The sequence below is a fragment of the Lactuca serriola genome, chromosome 5 (assembly GCF_051521515.1).
Source record: "Lactuca serriola cultivar US96UC23 chromosome 5, Lser_US96UC23_V15, whole genome shotgun sequence".
NCBI lineage: Eukaryota > Viridiplantae > Streptophyta > Magnoliopsida > Asterales > Asteraceae > Lactuca > Lactuca serriola.
In genome coordinates, this window is record NC_136412.1 from 359,715,313 (window position 1) to 359,739,680 (window position 24,368).

General features: G+C 33.5%; 2 protein-coding genes across 2 annotated transcripts; one reads left to right on the forward strand and one right to left on the reverse strand.

Annotated features, from left to right (window-relative positions):
• Positions 1 to 8,474: 8,474 nt before the first annotated feature.
• LOC145055671 (uncharacterized) lies at positions 8,475 to 10,178 on the forward strand. Its single transcript, XM_079004052.1, has one exon. It carries the CDS (start codon positions 8,608 to 8,610, stop codon positions 9,994 to 9,996), a length of 1,389 nt encoding a protein of 462 aa, XP_078860178.1. The 5' UTR covers positions 8,475 to 8,607; the 3' UTR covers positions 9,997 to 10,178.
• Positions 10,179 to 17,013: 6,835 nt separating this feature from the next.
• On the reverse strand, positions 17,014 to 21,468 carry LOC145055672 (oxidoreductase, 2OG-Fe(II) oxygenase family protein). Its single transcript, XM_079004053.1, has 7 exons — positions 20,763 to 21,468; positions 18,921 to 19,057; positions 18,724 to 18,841; positions 18,270 to 18,386; positions 18,066 to 18,181; positions 17,828 to 17,982; positions 17,014 to 17,742 (listed from the first exon to the last, which is right to left on the reverse strand). The coding sequence occupies exons 1-7, from the start codon at positions 21,268 to 21,270 to the stop codon at positions 17,262 to 17,264; spliced, it is 1,632 nt and encodes a 543-aa protein (XP_078860179.1). The 5' UTR covers positions 21,271 to 21,468; the 3' UTR covers positions 17,014 to 17,261.
• Positions 21,469 to 24,368: the final 2,900 nt, after the last annotated feature.

Below are 24,368 nucleotides of genomic sequence, written 5' to 3' on the forward strand. Positions count from 1 at the left end.
GTCAAAGTCAAAGTCAACTTCCAGTTGACCCGACTCGCCGAGTTGGCTCGCTAACTCGTCGAGTCCCTATCCATTTGATTGTCCTCACTCCCGTCCCTACTCGTTGAGTTAGGCATTGACTCGACGAGTTCTCCTTCCATACAGATATCCAATAATCCTTCATTCAACTCGCCGAGTTGTATGAACAACTCGTCGAGTTCATCTTCATCCGATGAACACTCTGGTCTGTGACTCGCCGAGTTGTATGAACAACTCGTCGATTCTGTTCTTAAGGCAAGAAGATTGCCTTGGACTCGCCGAGTTAGGGCATTGACTCACCAAGTCCCTCCATTCCCGAGTCTGGCTTCCGATTCACCGAGTCCACTTATAGCTCACTGATCCCACTCGGCATAACTCAAAAGGGGAAAATCGGGGACTCGCGACTCGACTCGCCGATTCCGAAGAACGACTCGCCGAGTCGCATGCATGCAATCACTATATACTCGATTTTGCTTGAATCCAGTGCATTCGATCCGTAGATTTGGGTTCTTTGGGCTCGATTAACACGTAAAGTTTCCAACTTTACGTGTAGATAAACACCAATGACGGTTTTGAGGCTCAAAACACACTAAAAGAGTAGATCTAGGGCTTTCATGCAATATGGCTCCATAAAGGCAGTAGATTTAGGCTCTTGAAGCTCAAACCTAGCTAGATTCAAAGGCCATTCCACTCAATATGATCTCTATATTACAATCAACCTAGGAAATGGATAAAGATGGCTTAAATGGGGTTTCTAAAAGAAAATCATCATGGCAACAGAAAAGATCCGAAATATACCTCAATGGACTCTGGATTGAGTTCTAGATCCTTGCTCTTCTCCTTCTCCTTGGTCCTTCCTTCCTTCTCTTCTTCAAACTTCAAGGAAAAACACACAAACAATCAAATCATAAAGGGGAGGGTTAGGGTTTGCTAAAGGATGCTCTGAGAGTGAAGGGGGCGAGCTTGGGGCGCATAAGGGGTTTAAATAGGGTGCAAACCCTTGAAGTTAGGGTTTCTTCCAGACCGGCGGACTCGCCGAGTCCAGGATATGGACTCGTCGAGTCGCCAACTTAAACGTGCTCGATATCTCGTCCCTACTCGTCGATTCAGGCCTACAACTCGCCGAGTTCCAGCTAAAATGCAAAAATACTTAGATTAAAATACATACAAGGAACCAAGTGCTACATTCCAGATGTTGAATCAAGTTTGATACATGTTATAGGGAAAATTTTTAAAGAAATTAGTAATGGTATTAAGTGGTATATAGAGTATGCATCAAGATGTGATTTGTCATCAGAAAGTCAACAAAGATGAAACAAGATAATAGAATTATGACTACAATACATTTGGTTTTGCATAGGGTGGGATTGCTAATGTACTTTTATTTATTAACCAATATAATGTATGTACAAAAAATTTTGCAATTTATCTGTAAACTGATAAGGTATGTACAAAGCAATTATTATTATTGAGAAAAAATCTCTTTAAACTATACATGCATTCCTCCTTGATAAAAATCCTGAATGAACAAAAGGTCTGATGTATCATTCCTCATTCCCACAACAAAAGACTATTTTTAAGAATATAAGTATATTTCCAAAATATGAATCACAATTGGTCTAAAACAATGTCATGTTGACTACTCTTACTAATTTACCATATTTTTTAAACTATATGTTTTTTTCTTCAAACACAGAATGTTGGTGATGTCTTTTTAGCCAAGTTTTTTTTAATATGCTCTTGTTAACTTGCAGGAAGGGGTTTTGCTAAAGAAGATACGAGATGCTCTTAGAATATGATCATTACCATAGTTTTTTTTAAATCTTTTTTTCCTTAAAACAAAAAAGGTTAGATATGTCTCTTTTAGCAATATTGATTATTCTTGTGCGGTAAAGGGTTGTATGAAAAAAGATTATTAGATTTACATTATTTTTTTACCAATGTTTACATGGTGTGATGTATGATCAATTACATTACATAATACAATATTTTGTTGTATTATCAATTACATTTGTTATGTCACATTGACTTCATTTTCAAATATTTGGTTGTGTACTCCATACTCGATTCTAACAATTTTTTAATTTCTGGTTACAGAGAGTTTTAGCTAATAAAACACAACTTGAAAGGAAGTTAAATATTCCAAGCGAGAATTTTTCAACTATAAGTGTCGATATTAATGAATATGTATAGATTTTATAAGTTGCCAACATGTGATAGAGTTTTATGGTACAAACTTAAAATGTGGTTTTCAAATTATCAGTGTTTTCTACTCATCAAGATCCTTTGATTTGGTTTCATCTGACTCTTTTGACTTTTGATTTTGCCATTTAATTCAGTTTATCTACATAAACAAAATTAATGTTGATATTCATAATTCAATAACAATATTATGAAAGTTATACGTTAATAAAAACCACATTAATAATTAAATTAAGAACATTCTTATTGCATTAATTTTAAATTTTAGAATATTACATATTCTAAAATCAGAATGACACCTAATTTTAGAATATTTCACATTACTTCATTGTTAATCAAGTACTATCACAATACTTTACAAAAAGTTCAAAAAAGAGTTGTTTCCAACAAAAATAGAATGTCTAAAATCATATATTACATATTATTTAACAAAAATATTTGAAGCAAATTGTCTCCAACAAATTCAGAATGTCTAAAATTATAATATGACACATAATTTCATAATATTTCATGTTACTTCATAGTATATCAAACACTGTCAAAACATTACAGATTACTTTAGCAAAAAGATTAAAACAAGTAATTTCTAATAAAATAATTCGTCAAATCATAATATTTATAATATCAAGTTATCAAACACATATTTATAATACTGGAATCTTACATTATATAAGTTGATTTTACACATTACAATTAATTTTATAATATTACACTTTAGTATCACAATATTACATACAATTTCGGATTATTACATCTTAACAACAAATCTTAAAACATTATAATATTAGAATAACTAGAATAATAGCATGTTAATGAGTGTTAAAAAAAATCTAAGTTTAATTAGACATTGTTCTATTAGAATATTCTACATGGAAGTCAAAATATCTTGAAACATTATAATACTAGAATATTGTACATGTAACTTATGAAAACAAGCAACATATTATTATGTATATACACATTAATTTAAAACTTATGTAATATGTGGAAGGTAAATAAGACACTATCCATACAATATATTGAAGGTCTCATAAAATTACTATATTAGAATGTTATACATATGTATATTAATTTTAAAATATTTACTATTCTAAAAAATCATTACCTATATACATATGAAAACAAACAAAATATAAATTTATTCTACTAGAATATTCTACATATATATAAACTTATAATATTATTCTATCAAAATATTCTATTGATACCCATGATGTTGTAACAATAACATATTAAATATAAGTTCATTTTATACGTTACAACATATTTTTAGAATATTATATTTTAATATTAGAATAATACACATAGTTTCATAATATTAAATATTAACAACACAATATTACTTTATTAGAATATTTTATATATACAAACACCTATAATGTTATTCTAAAAGAGTATTCTATTGACAACCATGATGTCCTAATAAGAAAAATAAATGTATCATTCAAAGTAAATATGATTTTCTTTTATCAATATTAACATATAAATCTTATTCTAAATTTTTACAAATCATATTTCCAACAATACATAGTGTTCAACTAAATATTGACCAGCCATTTAATCATTCAAAAAACAACTATTATCCATACACACTTTGTTTAAAATACATAAACTATAATAGAGAAAATGTATGAATGTCATTCACAACCACATATTTCCAAACTTTCAACAAATCTACTTTAATATCTCTTTCAGTGTGTTCTTTGCATTGATCCCTTTCATCATTGTCTTGCTCCAAGTTTCTTTATCAATATTTCCAAATTCCTTAGCTTCTTTTTCTTATTTTATCTACATGAAAACATATACCAAACTTTGTTCAAACAAAAAATAAAATAAATGCATTGTTTTCACAACCTAATATAAAATCAAATATAAAAATTTTATATTTTTTTCAGAATGATCAACTTAATGAAAAATAGAATATAACACTTCATAATAAGTTAAGTTAGAATATTACAAGTCAAATATCCATATATATTATTGTGCTTAATGTTACACCTTTGTCGTTTCTTTCATATTCTGACAATGAGCTATGTATCATTAATTTTCTTAATTTTAGTATAACAACATGTTTTGATATTGAATGAGTCATTCTTGTCATTTGATCTACATCAAAACATATACCATACTTTTATTATAAAAAAACTAGAAAATTCACGTTAAGTACCATAAACTAAAATTATTCAACACGTTTTGCTCTTAACTTGGTCATTCTTGTTAACTGATATGCATCAAAATACATACAATACTTATATGAGAAACATTCACATTACATACCATACTAGGGGTAAGCATCTGGACCGAACCGAACCAGACCGACTCTTGGACCAAACCGGTTATGGAGAATATTATGAACCGTGGACCGGACAGGATGAGTCGTGTCCGTGTCCGTGTCCATGTCTGGGTCTGGATCCAGGTCCGGGTTTTCCGGTTCTTGGACCCATTTGGACCAGTACAACTTTAATTGCATAGAGTACAAGTCGTTAAAACAAGTTTTTGGGTTTGATAGAAATCGTTAAAACGAATATGTTATTGGGTTTATACGATACAACTTTTAAAAACGATTACGTTTCCGTTTCATGCATAACTAATCTACCTTGATGTTATAATATTATAACTTGGAAAATTAATTTTCCAAATAAAAGCAACATATAAATCAAGTTCACCAAGATCCCTTTCATATGATTTGTCTGTCAAAGATACATAAAATTCAGAATTATAGTCTAAATTAATAGTTAAAAATTTGAAATATTTCAGATTTGATAGCTCAACTTTGAAGGATTGTAACTCAATGAATATAATATCAAAATCATCAAATTATAGTCTAAATTCATCTACAAACTGTAAACTAAATGTTTGAAAAAATCGCAGGTCAATCCGACTTAAAACGAATGAGTTATGGTTGTTTAAAAATTTTCACAGATTACAAAATTTTAAAAAGTTTGCTGAAAAACTGAAAATTTTCAGCTTTGATAGCTCAACTTTGAAAGACTGTAACTCATTGAATATAATAACAAAATCAACAAAATTATAGTCTAAATTCATTTACAAATTGTAAATTAAACGTTGGAAAAAACCGTCTGTCAATCCGACTTAAAACGAATGAGTTATGGTTGTTTAAAATTTTTCACAGATTACAAAATTTTAAAAATGCTGCTGAAAAGCTAAAAATTTTCAGCTTTGATAGCTCAACTTTGAAAAACTGTATCTCATTGAATAAAATACCAAAATCAACAAAATTATAGTCTAAATTAATCTACAAACTGTAAATTAAACGTTAGAAAAAAACATGTGTCAATCCGAATTAAAATGAATGAGTTACGGTTGTGTAAAAAAATTTATAGATTATAATTTTTTTTTAAATCGGGTCCAACCGATTCTAAACCTAGGGGTGAGCAAAACCGAACCCGAAAACCGAAAAACCGACAAAACCGAAACCGAAGCATAAACCGACGGTTTGGATTTAGAATTTTCAAAAACCGAAATTTTCAGTTTAGGTTCGATTTTTGGGTTTGGTAAAACCGAAAGAAACCGAACCGAACCAAATTTCATATATTATATGTATTATGTGAGTTATATAAGTATATATACGTAGTCCTTTGGTTATAAACAGAAGCAGAAGCGTTGCTCTAGTGGTTAACTACATCCCACATCGCCCCATTACTGAAGCTCAGCCATTATTATCGTCTATATAACTTCGCCACCCTCTTTCATTCTATTATCCCTAACCTTGATTGAGTCCCACATCGCTTGGGATATCTAAATATCACATATCCTCACAATTATATAGTTGATGAGTTGAGATAGGATTAATAAATAAGTTTGAGGTTTGGTTTGAATTATAAAACCGAAACCGAAGTTTAAAACCGAAAACCGATAAACCAAACCCATCGGTTTGGGTTCGGTTTTAGGTCAAAACCGACCCAAACCGACTCATGCACATCCCTATCTAAACCCGGTAAAAATCGGACCGGACCGGGAAAAAAACCGGACTTGTTTTGATGAATTCCTAGAACCGAGAATCGCCCGGGGGTCCAAAAAATGGTCTGGTTCGGTCCGGTCGACTGGTCCAAATGCTCACCCCTATACCATACATTAGAATAATTCATAAACTTGATATATATATATATATATATATATATATATATATATATACACGTACTTAACAAACTACAATATTGATATCATAAAGCCTAAACTACAAAATTTTAATATTAATCAGCATCATTTCACTCTATTAATAAAGTATGACATGAATTGTTCCTTGGATTATACTTATACATAAGTTATGATAAAAGAAAACTTAGAATATTAGAATATTATACATAAAAACATTAATTTTACACCATAAAGTAAGACCAATATATGAGTACATGAATTAGCTTTGTCTTATCAAATTAGGAAGTAAAGTCCGATTGATCAGTAAAACAACATCTTAAACCAAATAATGAACTAACATATGACTTATCAAATTAGAATACCAAGAATATTAACTCATCAAACACAATTTTACTAAATTATTTTTACAAGATCACCTGATTACTTAAACAAAATAACACCTGAAATCAAATTAGGAAGTAACATTTGACTTACAAAGTCAAAATACCTAGAATATCAAGTTATCAAAAATTATCATACTAAATTTTTACTACATCATCCAATTAATCAAACAAAATGACTTTTGGAATCAAATTAAGAAACAACGTTTGACTTATAAACTCATAATATCTAGAATATCAAGTTATCAAACACTATTTTACTCAATTTTTACTAGATTGTCTAACAAAAAAAAAAACTAACTTCAAAAATCAAATCATATCCTAAATACCTGAAATATTATTTAGATTCAAAAATGAATCAGATCACATTGGCGTATTTTTGATATCGACGATATAAAACCCAAATAAGAGTCATGAGATTCAAAATCTGATCATTATCAGCTTTCTAGAGTTTTACCTGTAGAATCGGAATCAGAATGTGTTGAGAAGTCGTTCCTGATGATAGATGTTGTCAGAATGTATTGACTTTGTTTAAGGATGTTGTATAGGACCTCTTTTAACTCTGTTTGAAATATATATATATATATAAAGTCCAAATGGTATATTAGATAAGAAGATATATGTGTTTATCTGTTTGATTAGAGGGTATTATCGAAAGTGAAAATGGCCAAATCTTGAATAGGTTAAGTCTGATTGACTTATTGACACTTCGTTTTTCCCTATTTTAATTTTATGAGTGAACCATTCTATAATGTTCTGTGTTTTTCGTGATAGAGAGTTTAATTTAGAGGCTATCTATTATCTTGTTTCTGGTTTTTTATTGTTTAGTTTAAGGGGTATTTTTATGCTTGTTTTATATTCTTGTTTAATGATTATCATATTGTTTACCAGAATAACACGGGCAGTGAAAATATATGTAAAAAAAAGAAAATCAACACAAGGACCATCTTCAATTGAAACTCTCCAACCTAGCTTTATTCCACCTAAAACAAGATAAAAAAGGGTTGGGTAATGCTTTCGTGACAGAAGTCTCTGGCTACACTAGTTGGAATAAACCATAAAGGCAGAAAAAGACTTAAGACTCGTGAGGAAGAAACGCTTAACGGTGTCTATGGTCAACTATGCACCCCACTTGACTTCCGGGCTGGATCTGCCACTGTCGACAACTTGTTTGGACATGCAACTCGTCGGGATCGTCCAGGTGGGTAGCGGTAGTGGGTGGCGATTGGAAAAAAGAGAGAAAGAGGAAGGTTTGTCTCGCCGAAGAAAGGAGGAGGAGCACCAGAGAAAGGAGGATAAATATTTTTTTTGTAGTCGTCGGCAATGAATGTGAATGAAGGAGACAAAGAAGGAAACTAGGGAGATGGGGAAATAGGAGGGGGGAAGGGTGGGATACTAATTTTTGTTTTTTTAATCTAAAAACTGATAAAGAAATTATAAAGGATAATATATCTTATGTCAATAGGAACTAAACGTGTAAGAAAAAACAAACTCGAGTTAATTTTAAAAAATATAAAATAAATGTATTTTTGACACATTCACGATAAACAAATGATGTAATTTACCCATAAAATTATTTCTAATCTCTATGAAAATTATGATATGCTGATTGATTTGATTTTGGATTCTATTTCAGTATTTCTACCCGTGATTAATTGGGTCAAACAGTATAGAAGTTGATGAAGTGAAGGTATATGTTTTTAATAATTGGTCTAAGAGCATAAAAGCCCGTAAATGGTGAGGCCCAAGTTTGAATTTTTTACAGTCGTCGTGACTTGTGAGTTGTGAGTTGTGACGTTGTGTGTTTCGTAATTGGCTATGCTTCAATGATTTGAAGGAGAAACTGGCCACGATCTAAGAACCCTAATTCTAATCTTCTCAATTGTTAATGGATTTCTTCAGATCCATATTAGCAGAGGATCCGGAGCCTGAAGCCCCAGATAGTTACGAAGAATCAGATGCGGATCCTAGGCAAAGTCAATCGCCAAAACAGCAAGAAACAGAAGGCGATGAAGATGATGATTCCAATTCGAATGTTAATTCATCGGAAGACGGTAGCGCCGCTGGTGGTGTTGGTGGTTTGTGGACCTTTGGAGATCTGGTGAAGACTTTAACGACCAAATCCGAATCAGTCTTCGAAACGTACCGTCGTGATCTGAAGGAATTTGGGACGGGTTTAAGGAAAGAGTCCGATTTGTTTCGTGAAGTGGCGAGCCGTGCGGTGAAGGAGTTACCGTCTTCCATTGAGGTCGGTACGTCGGCGATAGACGGGGTGCTGAAATCAACGGCGGATATCATCGCACATGGTAAGGAAGCTCTTCTTGCAGCTTCGGATATTGATGATTCTGATGCTTCTGAAAGACATACTTCTAGTGATCGCAGTGGTTTACATTCGAAACGGTACAGCCGTTTTGATACACAATTGAATGCGATTCAGAGTGATATGCGAACTTACTGTGAAGATCCCGAGGACTTAGATGATTACAATAAGTGGAAATTAGGTTTTGTGTTTGGTGATAAGAAAGATGAAATTGAGATTTTAGTTGGAGATAATGGAGCTTTGTCCGGAATCTATCCAAAGCTTGTTCCAAATGAGGTTGATGACGCAACTTTTTGGTATAGGTACTTCTTCAAGGTTCATAAGCTTAAACAGCAAGAGGATGTCAGAGCTAAGCTTGTAAAGAGATCATTATCAGTAGATGATGAAGAAGAATTGAGCTGGGATGTTGATGATGATGATGAAGAAGAAGAAGAACAAGAACAAGAACAAACTGATCAGTCAAGATCAAAAACCTCAAAAGGACAAGATTTGCACAATGTTGGAAAGGAAGTAAGTCCTTCTGATGAATTCAAACCTCAAAGTTCCAAGATTGTTGATGAAGATAAGGAGATGAAAAGCAATGTGGTTAGTGTTGATAAGAAGATAATAGAGGAATCCAAAATTAGTACTGGAAATGTGTTAACTGTTGAGAAAGCTGAATCAGTGGATGAAAAGGTTGATGATCTCAAAGTTGACTCTGGAAAAGTCAAAGATTGTGAGGATAAACCAAACCATCCTTCGTCTCATGAGGAGGAAGATGTGGAGTGGGATGAGATTGAAGATGTTGAAAACAATGATACCAAAAAGGCCTCTCATTCTCATGCAGACACTCCAAACAAAGATGAGTTGCGCAAGCGGTTGAGTACTGCTGTAGATGAGGAGGATTTGAGTTGGGATATTGAAGAAGAAGAAGAAGATGATGATGATGAGCCTGTAAAAACAACAGGTAACAAGTGATGCATGCAAAAATTCAATCACCTAAGGTGTGTTTGCATGATATTGATAGATTTGTTGTAATTGTTTTACTTAGTTTTTGTTGGTCAAATATATTTTCTGTCATTATAGGAAAGCAGGCATTGTTATGTGAATTGCAATCGATTCTTGTTCATAATAATAACACTTTCCATATGTTGCCCAAATGGTCATTGAAGTTCATTGTTATGTGAATTGCATGGGTTGCAACCCTTGCATTAGGATCCTATATAAACTCATGTGGCCCTTATCCCTTTCATTTCACTCCTTTCTCTTGCCTTTACATGTATAGTATGGTTAGTAATATTATTTCTTATGTTGCTTTGAGGGATGGAGGTTTTTAATATAATCGCAATAATAAATAAAACAATTTTATATATCGCAATGAGATGTTCTATATGAATGATCTATATTTCTACAATATAGATAGCAAATGAGCGAAATGGATTTAAATCACACCTACCTTTGGCATTGCCGATTAGTCTATCTATATAAACAGATAATGCATATCCAAGCTACATGAAGATGAAGGTTTGGACTCATTGATTATATCAGAAGTGTAAATATTGTTTACTTATAGCAATATGGCTAGGGATTTGCTTGGTCTCGTACATACTGTGGCGTATGTGATGTGAACCACACAATACATCTAACAAAAAAGGTTATAAATACTTTGCAAACATTGATAGGTGATGTCAACAAATATTGTTATATCTATATATTAAACATAAACATGAAACTTACTAGAGGATTAATGCGCTTCGATTTGATCCACGAGACCAATACATAGAGTGAAGATTTTTGACGACTATTTGTAAATTTTTGGAATTATTTTGCCATCAACCTCCTAGAACACCTCAATAGAATGTCATGTCCGAAAGGAGAAACCACAACTTGTTAGACATGGAATTGCCAATGATGTATCATATCAACCTTCCATTATCATTTTGGGGCTACACATTTGAAATAGTTGTTGAGTTTTTTGCTACATGAATGAATAGTGTTCTCTCATCCTACATCGGTACAAGATGGAAGTTTGAGTTGTCTCCAAGCTTATAAAGATACAAGATGGAGGTTTGAGTTGTCTCCAAGCTTATAAAAAGATACCAATGCTTTGATTTCAATATATCCCAATCAATACGCTTCAAGCTTCAAGTGTTTCATTTTTTTTCTATTATTTCTCTTATTTTAGACTATAGAAAGTTGTTAGTCAAAACTTTGGAGGGTATGGGTGTTTCTATCATATAATGAATATTTCTCTCTCGAAGCACATGGTTTTTCTCCGGTTTTGGAGTTTTCCACGTATATCTTTATGTTCAGTTTTTTTTTTCTTCCATATAATTGGGTTTATGAGGGTTGTTTAGAGTTTTCCATGTATATCTTTCTCTCTCGAAGCCCATGGTTTTTCTACAAGTCTTTGGTACGATGTTTGGATAGGAGATACACCTTTTAAAGATCGTATTCCCTGAATTTTTGCTCTTGAAACAACTCGTAATTGTATTGTGGCGGATTGGCGAGGGAGTTATAGTTGGATGTGGTAGTTGAGAAGAAGAGTTCCAAGAGACATGGAGTGTTCTCAACTCACATACCTGATGCATGTTGTTGCTAATGTAACCTTACTTCTCGACAGGATGTTTGGTCTTGGAGTCTCAATAGTCGTGGGCTTTTCATTGTTGGTGAGGTTCGAGTTAGGTTTGTCGATTCCTTCTTACACGTAACTTATAAGGTTACGAGATGGAATAATAACATCCCTCATAAAGTAAAATATATTTATGTGGTGTCTTGGGTTAGATCGTCTTGGGTTAACCTGATGAATAACTTTGTTTATGATTTGCTTGTCTATTATTGCATCAGTTTTGAATAGGAACAAGAAGGTTATGGTAGAAACGATAGTCAATGCTACTATCTGGCCATTATGGTGCCGTAGAAATGATGTTATTTTACTGGAAATGAGTACCGTATACATATGATCTTTGATTTGATTTGAGAGTTTTCATATTCTTTGTTGAAGAGTAGGAATGTATTCTTGGTTAAAGAGTAGGAATTGAAAATTTGTTATTTCGTGGGTTGAATGATTGAAAATTTTAGTCAATGCCTTTCTTTTGCAATTCTCTCTTTTTTAACTTCTTGCTAGAGTTCGTCTTTTACAATATATAGTTGTTCAAAAAATAACAAGTTAGATGATACACACCAAAGATAGACCAGTGACTAGGGTTGTAAACGAACTGAACGAACACAAACAATGGCTTGTTAATGTCCGCTTGTTTAAGTTAGCTGAACAAACGAACGGACACGAACTGATAAACAAACGAGTTTTCTTATTCATGTTCATTCGTTTACCAAATTACCTTGTTCATATTCGTTCGTTTATGTTCATGAACCTGCTAAACGAACACAAACGAACGAATATAAACGAATAAAATCAAACATATATGAACATAAACGAACATATAATATAATATAGTAATGTAATAAAAAAACAATTGAACATATATGAACATAAATAAACTTAAATGAACGAACATAATGAACGTAAACGAACAACATAAATGAAGGTTCATGAACATAAATGAACGAACATGAGCATTGTTCATGTTCGTCCGTTTTAACTAAAAGGATGAGAATTTGTGTTCATCTTTGTTCATTTATTAAATAAATGAACATAAACGAACTTCCTGCCGAACAGTTCGTCGAACGTTTGGTTCGTTTACAACCCTACCAGTGACATAACAAGTCAAACATGTTGAGAAAGAAAAGAAACTAGTGTTATATTATGTGTGTGTTAGGTGTGTCAAACTCAACAAATAATAGGGGTACAATAGACTCCCAATACATTGTTTTAATGCACTAAAAAATAGTACAAGGTAAGCATGGTTGAACCACAGAGACACGGTATAAAAGTCTATATATTTTTGCGCGACAAAATTTCAAGAATAGTCCATGTGGTATGTCCAAAATTGCTACTTTGGGCCAAACAAGTTTGGACTAGCACTAATAGTCCAAAGGTTTTCATTTTGCTGTTGTTTTGGTCCAAATCAGTTTAAAAAATCTAAAAATGACGGATTTGCCCTTTTCCATTTGTTTTTTGTTTTTCTTTTTGTTATTTAATTATTTTCTAACTAAAAAATTAAAAAATAAAATAAAATAAAATCTCTCTCTCTCTCTCTCTCTGAAACCCCAAATGGGTAAAACTCTAATCTCCGATCTCCCTTGCCCTTTCTCTCGGTCCACATGTCTGGTGATACGCTGAACAAGGTCATGATGTAAATAGAAGAGAACGATAAACATGGTTTTCTTGAATATGATTGCAACTTGCAGGTGGTACCAAATTCGAAGAATAGGGGTGTGGAGACAATGATGGAGGTGGTTGCACGATTAAAACCAGAATAGGCTTGTTGAATCGATTAGAATTTTGAACCCTATATGATGAAGGTTCTGACCATCGATCTGATATTCAGAGATCAACGAGGAGGAGAGTCACGAACACTGTGATTGCTTCCTACGATTGATTTATCCCAAATGATGGCAGTGGTGGTGTTAGATTTAAGTTTCTGGTAGCATCTATGGTGATGGGGTGGAAGGCGATTTTGATGAACACCGATGCCTTTTCCAACAATCTCTATTTGGGGGTGATTATGTGGTTTGGTGTCGTATTTGGCGATTTTGGAAGGTATTATCATCAAGTTTAGCTTCATTTGATGCAGATGGTAATCCCAAATGTGTTGGTGCAGTCGATGGTAGTGGTGGAATGAGATATATTAGTTTTCGATGGAGGTAGATCTGAAGAAACACTAGAGAAGATGAAGTCGGTGATTAGACAAAGAAGACGATCAAGCCGGAGAAGACGACGAAGTCGGTGGATGTAACCCAGATCGACGAAGACAAAATCGTTGGAGCTGGAGTTGCCAAAACCCTAATTCTTTAGATCTCGGTAGGTGGTGGCGCTGTGATTTGACGAAGAAGACGATCAAGCCGAAGAAGACGAATGATGGCTTCAATTTCGATGGTTTCCGGCGAGGAGGTGGTTTCCGGCGTTACTGTAGACCGAGAGAGATATAATCTTGTATGTTAGGTGGTTTCCAAGAGAGAGAGAGAGGGGGAGATAGATAGAGAGAGAGAGAGAGAGAGATTTTATTTTATTTTTTAATTTTTTTAGTTAGAAAATAATTAAATAACAAAAATAAAAACAAAAAACAAATGGAAAAGGGAAAATCCGTCATTTTCAGATTTTTTAAACTGATTTGGACCAAAACAGCAGCAAAATGAAAACCTTTAGACTATTGGTGCTAGTTCAAACCTGTTTGGACCAAAGTAGCAATTTTGGACATACCACAAGGACCATTCTTGCTATTTTGTCTTTTTGCGCAAAACACTTTGGTCACAAAGGGGGTTTTATTTGCAAAAGTTAAATAATGAATATAACAGTCTACTATAAGAACATGTAGAAAAAGGAAATAGATTTGTAAACAAGTTGTTAGAATGGTTCTAGTTCTAGTTCTCAATGTTGTTGTTTAACTTGATTATGACTTAATGTCATGATTGCTATTCTAAGTTGGTACTAAAAGATATTAACACGCTCTAATACCTCTTGCTTGCCAAATTATCTAATCAAAACACACTCTTTGACTAGACCTAGCTTTACTAATTCAACCTAAATATGCTCTTAGATTGTATTAAAAAACTGCATTAAGTTTTGTACAAGCTTCCCAACAATGTTCATTTTTCTCATACACTCGGAAGTGTGAAAACATGTGATGTATGTTCTACAATAAGAAAATTTATTGTTTGTTACCAATCATTAACTTTATAGAACGATTAGGTGACCTAAAAGTTAATTAACTACACAAGAGTTCAATAAATATAAGTGGAAAATCAAACATAAATCAAATTCAAGGATTCTAGTTTAAACAAGAAAATAATTACTAGAATAGAATCATAAATCAAGTATCAAGTCATATGCTTCAAGTCAAGCAATCAACATGTTTTAAACAAGAACTAGAAATTAAGGTTTCTTAGCCACATATGACTAAGAACAAATCAAACAAGAATAAAGATGAAGTTGAAATGTTTAATGCTTACAAAATGGAAATCAAAAGTGTTTGCAATGATTAATAGTCTTCAAGAGCTCCAAAAATTCTCCCAAAAATCGCCCTCTCTTGCTCTAAAAGTCGTCCCCTCTCTAAAAAATGGTGATTTCATTATTTACCTCTACAATTAACTGCTCACGTGCTTGCCATAAGACCATGTGTTTTTGGCATGGTCATGCCTTTTTTCCATGTGTTTTGACCATGACCATGCCTTTTTTTTGCTAAAATTATAATAAGTCTTCAGACTTGGTTTGGTCTTCGGTCTAGCTTCACCACGAGCCAAGTTGCTCAAATATAAAATGAAAAATGACAAAACACGACTCGTGTCGGAATGACATGAACCGTGTTTCAAACGTGGTCATTTACTATGATGATATGCAACGATTCGGGTTATGTCTTCATGTTTTCTTCCGTGACATGACCATTTCATCTTCTCTTCATGCTCTAATGCTCCAAGCTCCCCTCCATAGTTCCAATGTTCCAAGCTCCATAGTGCCTACAAAATTAACCAAAAATAGTGAATTATCAGACATTCTTAATAAAACATGCAAGTGTCTAAATAATTAACTAAATGCAAAAATTATGAAGTAAAATGCAATGAAAAGATAGAAATAGACATGAAAAATAGGTGCATAAAATGCACCTATGAGTATGTTTTTCCGATATGTTAAAATGGAATATATTTTTATGAGATTTTGGTTGGTTCATTTTTGTCGCATATAAGATCTCTCATGTAGGCAAAATATGACATTTTTTTCCCTCCAAAATGGACATATACTTTATGTTACAAAATTTTCACATGGGATCATAAAGCAGATTAGAAGTCTTAATCGGAAGATATCAGTCCGTAGATTGATATCATATTTATGTTTATTATGTTTATGTATTGCACGGGAGACATATGTATCGTCTTTAGTAACACCTAGAGAGTACTTATGTATATATTTATAGTCATTTAGATCACATTAGTATCTATCATGATGTATGTGGGATCACATATATGCTCTGGTTGACAACGGTTTTATCTGCGATGCAATACATGATGTGCTTATCTTTCAGACAATCCAAATTAAGGATCACCAATGAATGTGCTATAATATAACATCCTTGTGTTTTATAATTCTAAGTTTTTGACTTCTATTGAACATTCTCACCAACAGTTTTTTTTGTAGTCTTTGAAAAATATGAAAATACTTTTTACATGAAAATCATCTCAAAAGAGTTACATTAGGATTTTGGTGTTCATAAGAGTTAATGGGTGCTTATAATAATATCTGTCAACTTTACGTGAGTTTGTATACAATCGACTTTAGTAAGTACAGTTAAACTAAAAGACACCCATTACACATGACTTGTGTTATTTTGTTATTTTATTTTATGAAAAGTGCTTATTTGAACCACTAATTTGTCTCTTTTCACATGTGATCCGATGTATCCATTTAACACCCCTACTTTATTTTTCCAATAGTAAGACTTGTAGTTTCTAGATTTTGCATAGAAGTAGGAAAAAGATTTATGGTGATGTGGATGTAACTAACACATCAAAGAACATAGACCGTGGAATGCCTATTCATCACAAATTCGTTCAAAACTTATTTAATGCTTGCTTTATAGATTGAAAAAGAAAGTGGCGTAATGAAATTGGTGTTGTCGACATTAATTAATATCATGGAAAACAAGCTTCCAAATCTCTAAAGCATATTCTACAAAAGACATGACATCATTACAACATGGATATTCCCATCCCTTCCCCACCATATGCCCGTACTACCATTGGCATTGTTATCTCATATTCTCATTCACCAAATGGGTCCAATAATGGGTCTTCAATATTCAATCTATTCTTTATGACATTATCAAATGTAAGTAGGTGATAATTTTTTTTTTCAATGTAATAATATTAGAGCAAGTAACATTATCACAATGTGTAAAAATTGGAAGGAAAAAAAAAACAATTCACACTTTGTTAACTTCAAAGCTTTTAAATACTACCTCTAAAAGTAACTCTAAGTTGATTGAAATCGGGAACGGATAAAAACCTATTTCCCCAAAAACTCATCTCTCAAACACCAAAAGGCCTTGTTGTACACTATAAATCAAACTCCAAACAACCACAAACAAACTACTTGTCTTTAAAAAAAGAACCAAAGACCACAACATCTTTCAAGCCACAGTGATGCCCGAGCCCGAATTAGGGGTTCGGTCCATTTTATGTGGCTCAGGGGACGGTGGCGGGAGTGCAAGGAGCCGTCCTCTCTGAGCACGTGGCGGTAGATGTTTCGCAGGTTTTCTGGACCCACCGTTCCACGGTAAGAAAACACCTGTACCGCCACGTGGCAGCCTTCGTGGGCTCATTACCATTGGTCGAACCGGTGCCAACATTAGAAGCTGTGGGGCCCGGATCGCACCCCATTTCGGGAGAACATGGATCGATTCGTATCCGTTTTGTGTGATCAATGGAGTTGGAACGTTTGGCTGCCATACTGTCATCGCTCCAGACATTGGAATTTGATGGTCTTTTGGTGGGGGGTTTCTATCTTCCATTCGCACTTTGAAAAATGTGATACTTATTCTTTTGGTCGGAGATTGACACATGACGTGGCGTGCCATGTCAGCGCTGTTTCCTCGCATCACTAGGAGTGCCCTGTTGAAAAATTACGAAAAATGTAATTCATACGTGTTTTGTAATTGTGTAACTAAAAAATGTAGAGTTTAAATTACGAAATTACCCTTGGTTTAGAGAAAGCATGAGCGGTCCTTTGTAGTTTCCATCGTTATCGCAGACTAGAGTACGTCCAAAAGCCATTGTTGATTCGGATAGAAGAAGAGTTGAGATTGGTTGCTCTAGGTGAGGTGGCTTCAAGAAAGGCTGTGAAAATTCTCCCTGTGTAAAAATGTGTAAGGTATTAATTACACGAATAATTCTAAAATAATTAACGAGTGTGAAACAGTAAAAGTGAAAAATACCTCGTCGAAAAAGTTAATGATACAACTGTTTGGACGTCTGTTTTCTGAAATGAGGTGGAATTGGATTAGATGATCAATGACACCTTCAAGAGGAGCGGGAATCGGGTCGATGTTGCCTGTGAAGGATGAAAACACAAAGTTGTTATATTTAGATTGAATTTAGATTTTATAAAAGATTGATTTGGTTGAATTATGAATGCTTACTTTCTTGTGATTTAGTTGAAGCATCATCTTTAATCTGTCCAAAAATAGGAGCACCAAACTGAATGAGCTCTCTTTTGATTGTTTTGGATTGTTGGTTGTACATGATAAACGTCTCACCTAATCACCGACAGACGAAAGGCAAAAAAAAGATTATAAAATCGGGTCTTATAGTAGTAATAAAAATAAGATTTAGGACCTTTGGGACATATGATAAATGTAAGGTTGTTAAGGAAGGCTCTATTGAACTTTTATCCTAGCTATATAGAATGGAATTGGAACTGGAACTGGAATTAGGAAAGCTAGCTAATAAGGCATGGAATATGGATTTATCAACTGAAAAGAAAATTAATTGCCAAACCTGTTCAATCCCTTACTATCTCAAAACTTCAGTCCCAAAAGGAAAGAACAAGCAAGGTTAACTAGAAAAGCAAGCATCACGAATCACGGGATCCACCTGAGAGTTCACCATTTTGGCCAGCAACTCGGAGTTCAGTTACATATTCAGTCAACTTAGATAGCTCGCTTTTGTTCAGTATGTCTTCATACATCTTCAACCCTCTCACAACATTCACCTGTTCATTTGTTTTTACTTTTTATTATTAATGATTTCATTCAATATATTTAAAAAAAAAAAAATGGGAAAGAACTTGCCATATGGCCTTTGACGGATTCTTTGGCTACAAATCCTTTAGTCATCTTGATTTCGGCACGTCGTGCTTCCCAATCTTGTTGGTTTGAGCATATCTCAGTGCTTTCCTGTTCCACCACCATATCCGGTTGCTCAGATCCTGCGGTTCAATTACTAAAATTATTTGACTTTTATTTTTATTTGGTAAATAAATTATTATTTCAGTCACCGGTGCTGACAAACTTTATTAGTCACCAATCATTGTAACCCCACCATTCTTCATGGCTCATGGCTCAATGCGATTCCTTCTATATCTCTAATTAAAACATTTTTGTTGTTTTTGTAGCTAAAAACAAGCCTTGTAGGCAAACATCACTATTGTCAATTGCACCACGCACCAAACAAGCACTACCTCACCACCCACTAACATAGTACGACAAAGAGATAAAAAAGCGATAACAGTATCGGTGTGCACTGAAACGCATACTTGCAACTAGCAACAGGATATACCTAAGCCCCATGTTATCCCCCCATTCAGCCATTCCATTGCATATAGTGGGTCGGTGACTAGCATCTTCAGTTATAACCGTCTATTATTTTCTTTTATTTTTCTTCGGTAATCATGGAAATTTCTACTTTTATTTTTTCATCGGGGTTTTCGATTATGTTGTAGTGGAAATCATAATAGTTTGTTTTGAAATTTTATAAAGATTACCGGCCGATATAATAAAGAACATTTAATGGGTACTTTGGCTTGGTCAATTTAAAAGAGCGGAGGACATGACATAAAAAGATATATTTCGATAACGAAATGTCAACACCTTACGCCTCCATTAATTGTCTTTTAACTTAATGGTATCCCTAAATCTTTATGATTTTTAATAGAGTCTAATTTCAATTAAATTTAACAAAGACAAACAACAACAAGCAAAACAAGAGGCAGGCGGTAGTAACGTTCGTTATAACGGAAGTGGACGTGCTGCTATTCGGTGCTAAAAAGAAAAAAGAAAAAAACTATCTATCTATCTTTCTCGAGGTTAGGAAAGTACTTTTGTTTGAAATCGGACCTCGAATTTCTCGCTTCTAAGGAAAACCATCGGGAATTACAACAAGTAATTGAATTTTCGCTTTTACTAATTCTCGTCTTCATTCAATCTCAATTTTCAAGTAAAATTGAAACAGAGACCAAACAGAGGAACGACATGAGAATTCTCAAAAGTCAAAAAATAATTGAGTCAATTAAACGAGATGAGAAAAAAGTCACCAACCCGCAGCCCCTTCTGGAAAAAAAACGCATTGTCCCAAGGGAATGGGGGAAGCAACCCGGAATTACAAGTACAAAAAAAGTGGGAGAACACTGTTGACATGAAATTTTTTTCAAACAAAAGTTCTCAATATTAAAGAAATCAATCTTTTTCGAAGAATTGTACTATATATTAAAAAATTAGTATCGTCCTTGAATTTGCTCTGTATGATTATTAAATTAAAAAATCAATAAAGCTACAAAACAAACCTGTAAAGACTCTGTTTTGGGGCGTACGTGTATCTATAAAGCATTTAAAAGCATTAATATTAATGTATTCAACTATTCATATAGTAATGAATTTAACAACATAAAAATTATAACGGAAAACATGTATATGATGATTAACAGAGGAAGAGATCTATACGTATGCAGCTGTTTGCAATTTGACATAAACAATATGCAAGACTGACACAGACAATTTTTTTTTTTAAACTGCAATAAGAAAATTTATTAAGGGCGATTACCAGCCAAATTATATATATGTAAAAAAACAAACACACATAGAAAGGAATCATATAATTATATATAGCTGTATGAATCGAGCAAGAATCGTCCTTACCTGCATCAGTAATCCCGCTCTTTGGCGAATTATCATTGGCGAAATCATCATCAACAACCTCACCAACGCCGTTTCCATCGACGTCCATGGATTTCTCTTCCAAAATCTCACGTTTCGTCTCTATCACAGGCGAAGAAACATTTTCTTCCACGATCTTCTCAACGCTTCTTAACTTCTCTTTCACCTCCGCAACTTTCTGTAGCTCGTGCGTCACATCGGCGATAGAAAAATACTTCTGCATCTGAAGAATCGGGATCCAATTCAACCGGCGTCGATGTATAGCCGCAAACACCGACTCATACTCACATCGTCCACCTTCAAACTGGGACAAATGACCACACAATGCATCGATGATCGCGTTCGCTGCGGCGAACTCACCTCGGAACCACGAGATTATCGCATCCTTCGCGAATGCCTCGGACATCAAGGCCGTAGGCTGTACCGCCGCTGCCGGCATCATCACCGGCACTCGATCCGACACTGGAGAAACGCCGGCTGCCGGCGCCATGTCAGTTCCTCTCAGATACACGTAAAATAATATCCGAACCTCCTGAAAATTCACCTTTCTTCACCGCTCAACGAATCGACGGCGTTCGACGGTAAATCAGTGACGGAGGTTATCTGTCGAGAATAGATTTTGGAGATTTATAGAGAGAACGAAAGAGCGAAGAGAGAGAGAGAGGAATGTATACAGGGACGATATATATGTATATATGAACCTGTATATATAGTGACAGAAAAATTTTAAGGAAAAAACAAAAAATGTTTTGGGGGAGTGCAAAGGGAAGCGAGGGTTTGGTTTCTGAAGAGCGTAATTGGTAAGTCTGTCTGTGGGGACACTAATCTGACGTGTCATTTTTTTATACGATATTTTTGCCAGCATGGAAATATTAAATTTATATATAAAAGCCATTTATGGACAGCGGGTTAGGTTGCAAATTATTTGTTAAATTGTAAAGATTCGAATATAATGTTTTATAAGGTAAAATACTAAATACCACGTTTCAATTTAATTAATTTTAATTATATGTCTCAGTAAAACATTATTTTGTCATATATCTATATTTTTTTAGCATATTACCTAAATAAACGTAATCCAATTAAAACCATGGTAAAATGAAATTAAATAATTTCCATTTGAGAACTTGTTTTTCTATCTAAAAAATAATTTTGAATGTTAATAATTTAGTAAAATACCTAAGATATCATATTAAAAAATAACTTTGAATGTCAATAATTTAGTAAAATACCTAAAAAAATCACCACATATCTCATAGTGTTTTAAGGTCTCATTTTGCTAAACAAAAAATATGAATCTTCGTTGGTGTTATCAACATACAAAATGTGTAGGACAATGTATCACGAATCAACTTGGAAAATGCGGATGAAGCCGTAGAGGCGAAGTTAAATTTTTTTTTAAGGGGTTGCTCATAAATTATATATATAATAAAAACTAATTAAAGACTATCCAAATGAAGAAGAATGCATAAGTTTAACTTGAAAAAAAATAACATATATCATAAATACTATATTTTATTTTATTTATAAAAAATAAGGTGGGTTGGGCCTACCATGGTCCTAGGGTGGTTCCGCCTTGTGAAGTTGTATGCTAAAAGAGCACAAAATAAATTTGTTAGATCTTAGGAGAAAAATAATTATTGTATTCCTACTTATATACAAATCAGTGAGGTTACACACCACAAATAATATAAGTTAGATGTGATAAATTAATTATTTATTTAAAAGTAAAATATTATCAAAGGGGTTAAACGCTTGAGTTTTTCAGCAAAATTCTAAATATTATCAAAGTAAAAAAAATTGGAGTCAATTAAACCGAGATGACTCTTTTTGGTGCAAAACAATTCACAATCTTTATAATATCATCAGAAAGCATATTCACTACATTGATGAGAAATCATACATCGGAGTTTGGAGCAACATCGTCAAAGTGTATTACAAGCTTAAAGTCGATTAATATTAATCTCGAGGACCTGTTCTTGAAAATCGAATATGGTTGTTCAGGAATATTTTGGAAGGACGTGTGGATTGACACATGTGCCCCCCAAACCGTTTTCCTTTACTTTATGCTCTCGAGTCCAATAAATCTTGCAATATCGTAGACAGATGTTCTATTAATGGATTTTGGTGGTCCTGAAAATCCACCCATAGTAATAGCGTTATTGTGGTTTAATTTAATGATCTTCGCGTCCTCATTTCTCAGATATTTACCATGGAACCGGACAAATTATCTTTTAATGTTGCGCCAAACGGCAGAAAAGTTAACTTTATGCGTAAATTTTTGGACTCAATTAAACGTACATCTGGGTCCAAAGATTGTATGGATTAAAACTGTTCCCATTAAAGTTTTATGCTTTATCTGGTGGCTCATTTTGGTAGAATTCCGGTTGCAGAGACCTTAGCTCATCGTGGTGTATATACTATTAGCCAAAATTGTCCTTTATGTGGTTATGAGCGAGAGACAGAAGATCATCTTCTTTTTCAATGTAGATTCACCTCTACATCGTGTTATTGGATTATGAAATGGTGTGGACTCCCCTTTCCTAGTTCTTTGGTTTGGCGGATTTCCTAGACTTTGATCCAATTGGGGTAACTATCCAAAAAAAGCAAGATTCTCATCTTAATTTTCTATTGCTAGCCGGCAAGAAACAACAAGGTTTTCAAAAACATCTCTTCCTCCTCTATTTTGGTAGCAGGTGATGTGATATCTTTATCTTTCAAATTGTGCAAACACAAGGATAGATTAGCTTATGTTGGTCACACTGGTATTGTAATCCATTTTGAATTTTACTTTGTTGTTGTTCAAGTCTTAGTTTCTTGCTAAGCTTGGTTTAGTTTTTATAATATTTTCTTATCTCCAAAGAAATGGAAATTAAACATCCTTCTAAATTTTTTTCCTACACATCCTTCTATCATTTTTAAATGTTGACAATATAAATGTAGGACGATATTTAATTTCTCTAACTATATACATAAACAGTCCTATTAATAATGAATTATTGCATTAAAATCGGAATCTTAATGGTATGTTCAAACTCCACATATATATTTCTAATAGTTATTAAAACATCTTTTACACTCAAATAAAAATCTCTTGGTATATATTTCTTTTGAAACGTCGGATATTATTAAAACAACAAGGCAAACAAAACAGAACAACACCTAAGCCTAACAGAGAAAAGGTCAGGCAAAAGTAAAAAACAAACAATTACAAAGATTTAAACGGATAACACATCCAATCACTCCAATTACAAACACCAAGATTATCTGAAGGTTTGTATTTGATCAGATACATTTCAAGTATGAATAGGAAAAACAAAACTAATCTAAACGAAATAATCAATAGAAAGTAAATAATACAAGAGTTCTTCAAATGTTCCTTTCACCATGAAAAGAAGTTTTGTCTTCACCATCAAGACGAGTTTGTCACAAAGACAATTGACGCAAAGCCACGAACAAAACTACTTCGACCACGACCTCTACAACATTAGGGTTTGCCCTAATGTTGTATATATATTGATCTATACATGTATATCCCTTGATTGAAGGGATTGAATCTAATCTATACTAAGACCCGATCTTATCATA

Bases quoted from the DNA above. Each gene is read 5' to 3' on its own strand.
- LOC145055672 (XM_079004053.1), bottom strand. From the start codon at position 21,270: ATGGCGCCGGCAGCCGGCGTTTCTCCAGTGTCGGATCGAGTGCCGGTG. The intron at 18,842-18,920 runs GCAAGTTCTTTC...ACAAATGAACAG, and splicing joins AATCCGTCAAAGGCCATATG to GTGAATGTTGTGAGAGGGTT. The intron at 18,182-18,269 runs GTAAGCATTCAT...CATCCTTCACAG, and splicing joins TTCAACTAAATCACAAGAAA to GCAACATCGACCCGATTCCC.
- LOC145055671 (XM_079004052.1), top strand. From the start codon at position 8,608: ATGGATTTCTTCAGATCCATATTAGCAGAGGATCCGGAGCCTGAAGCC.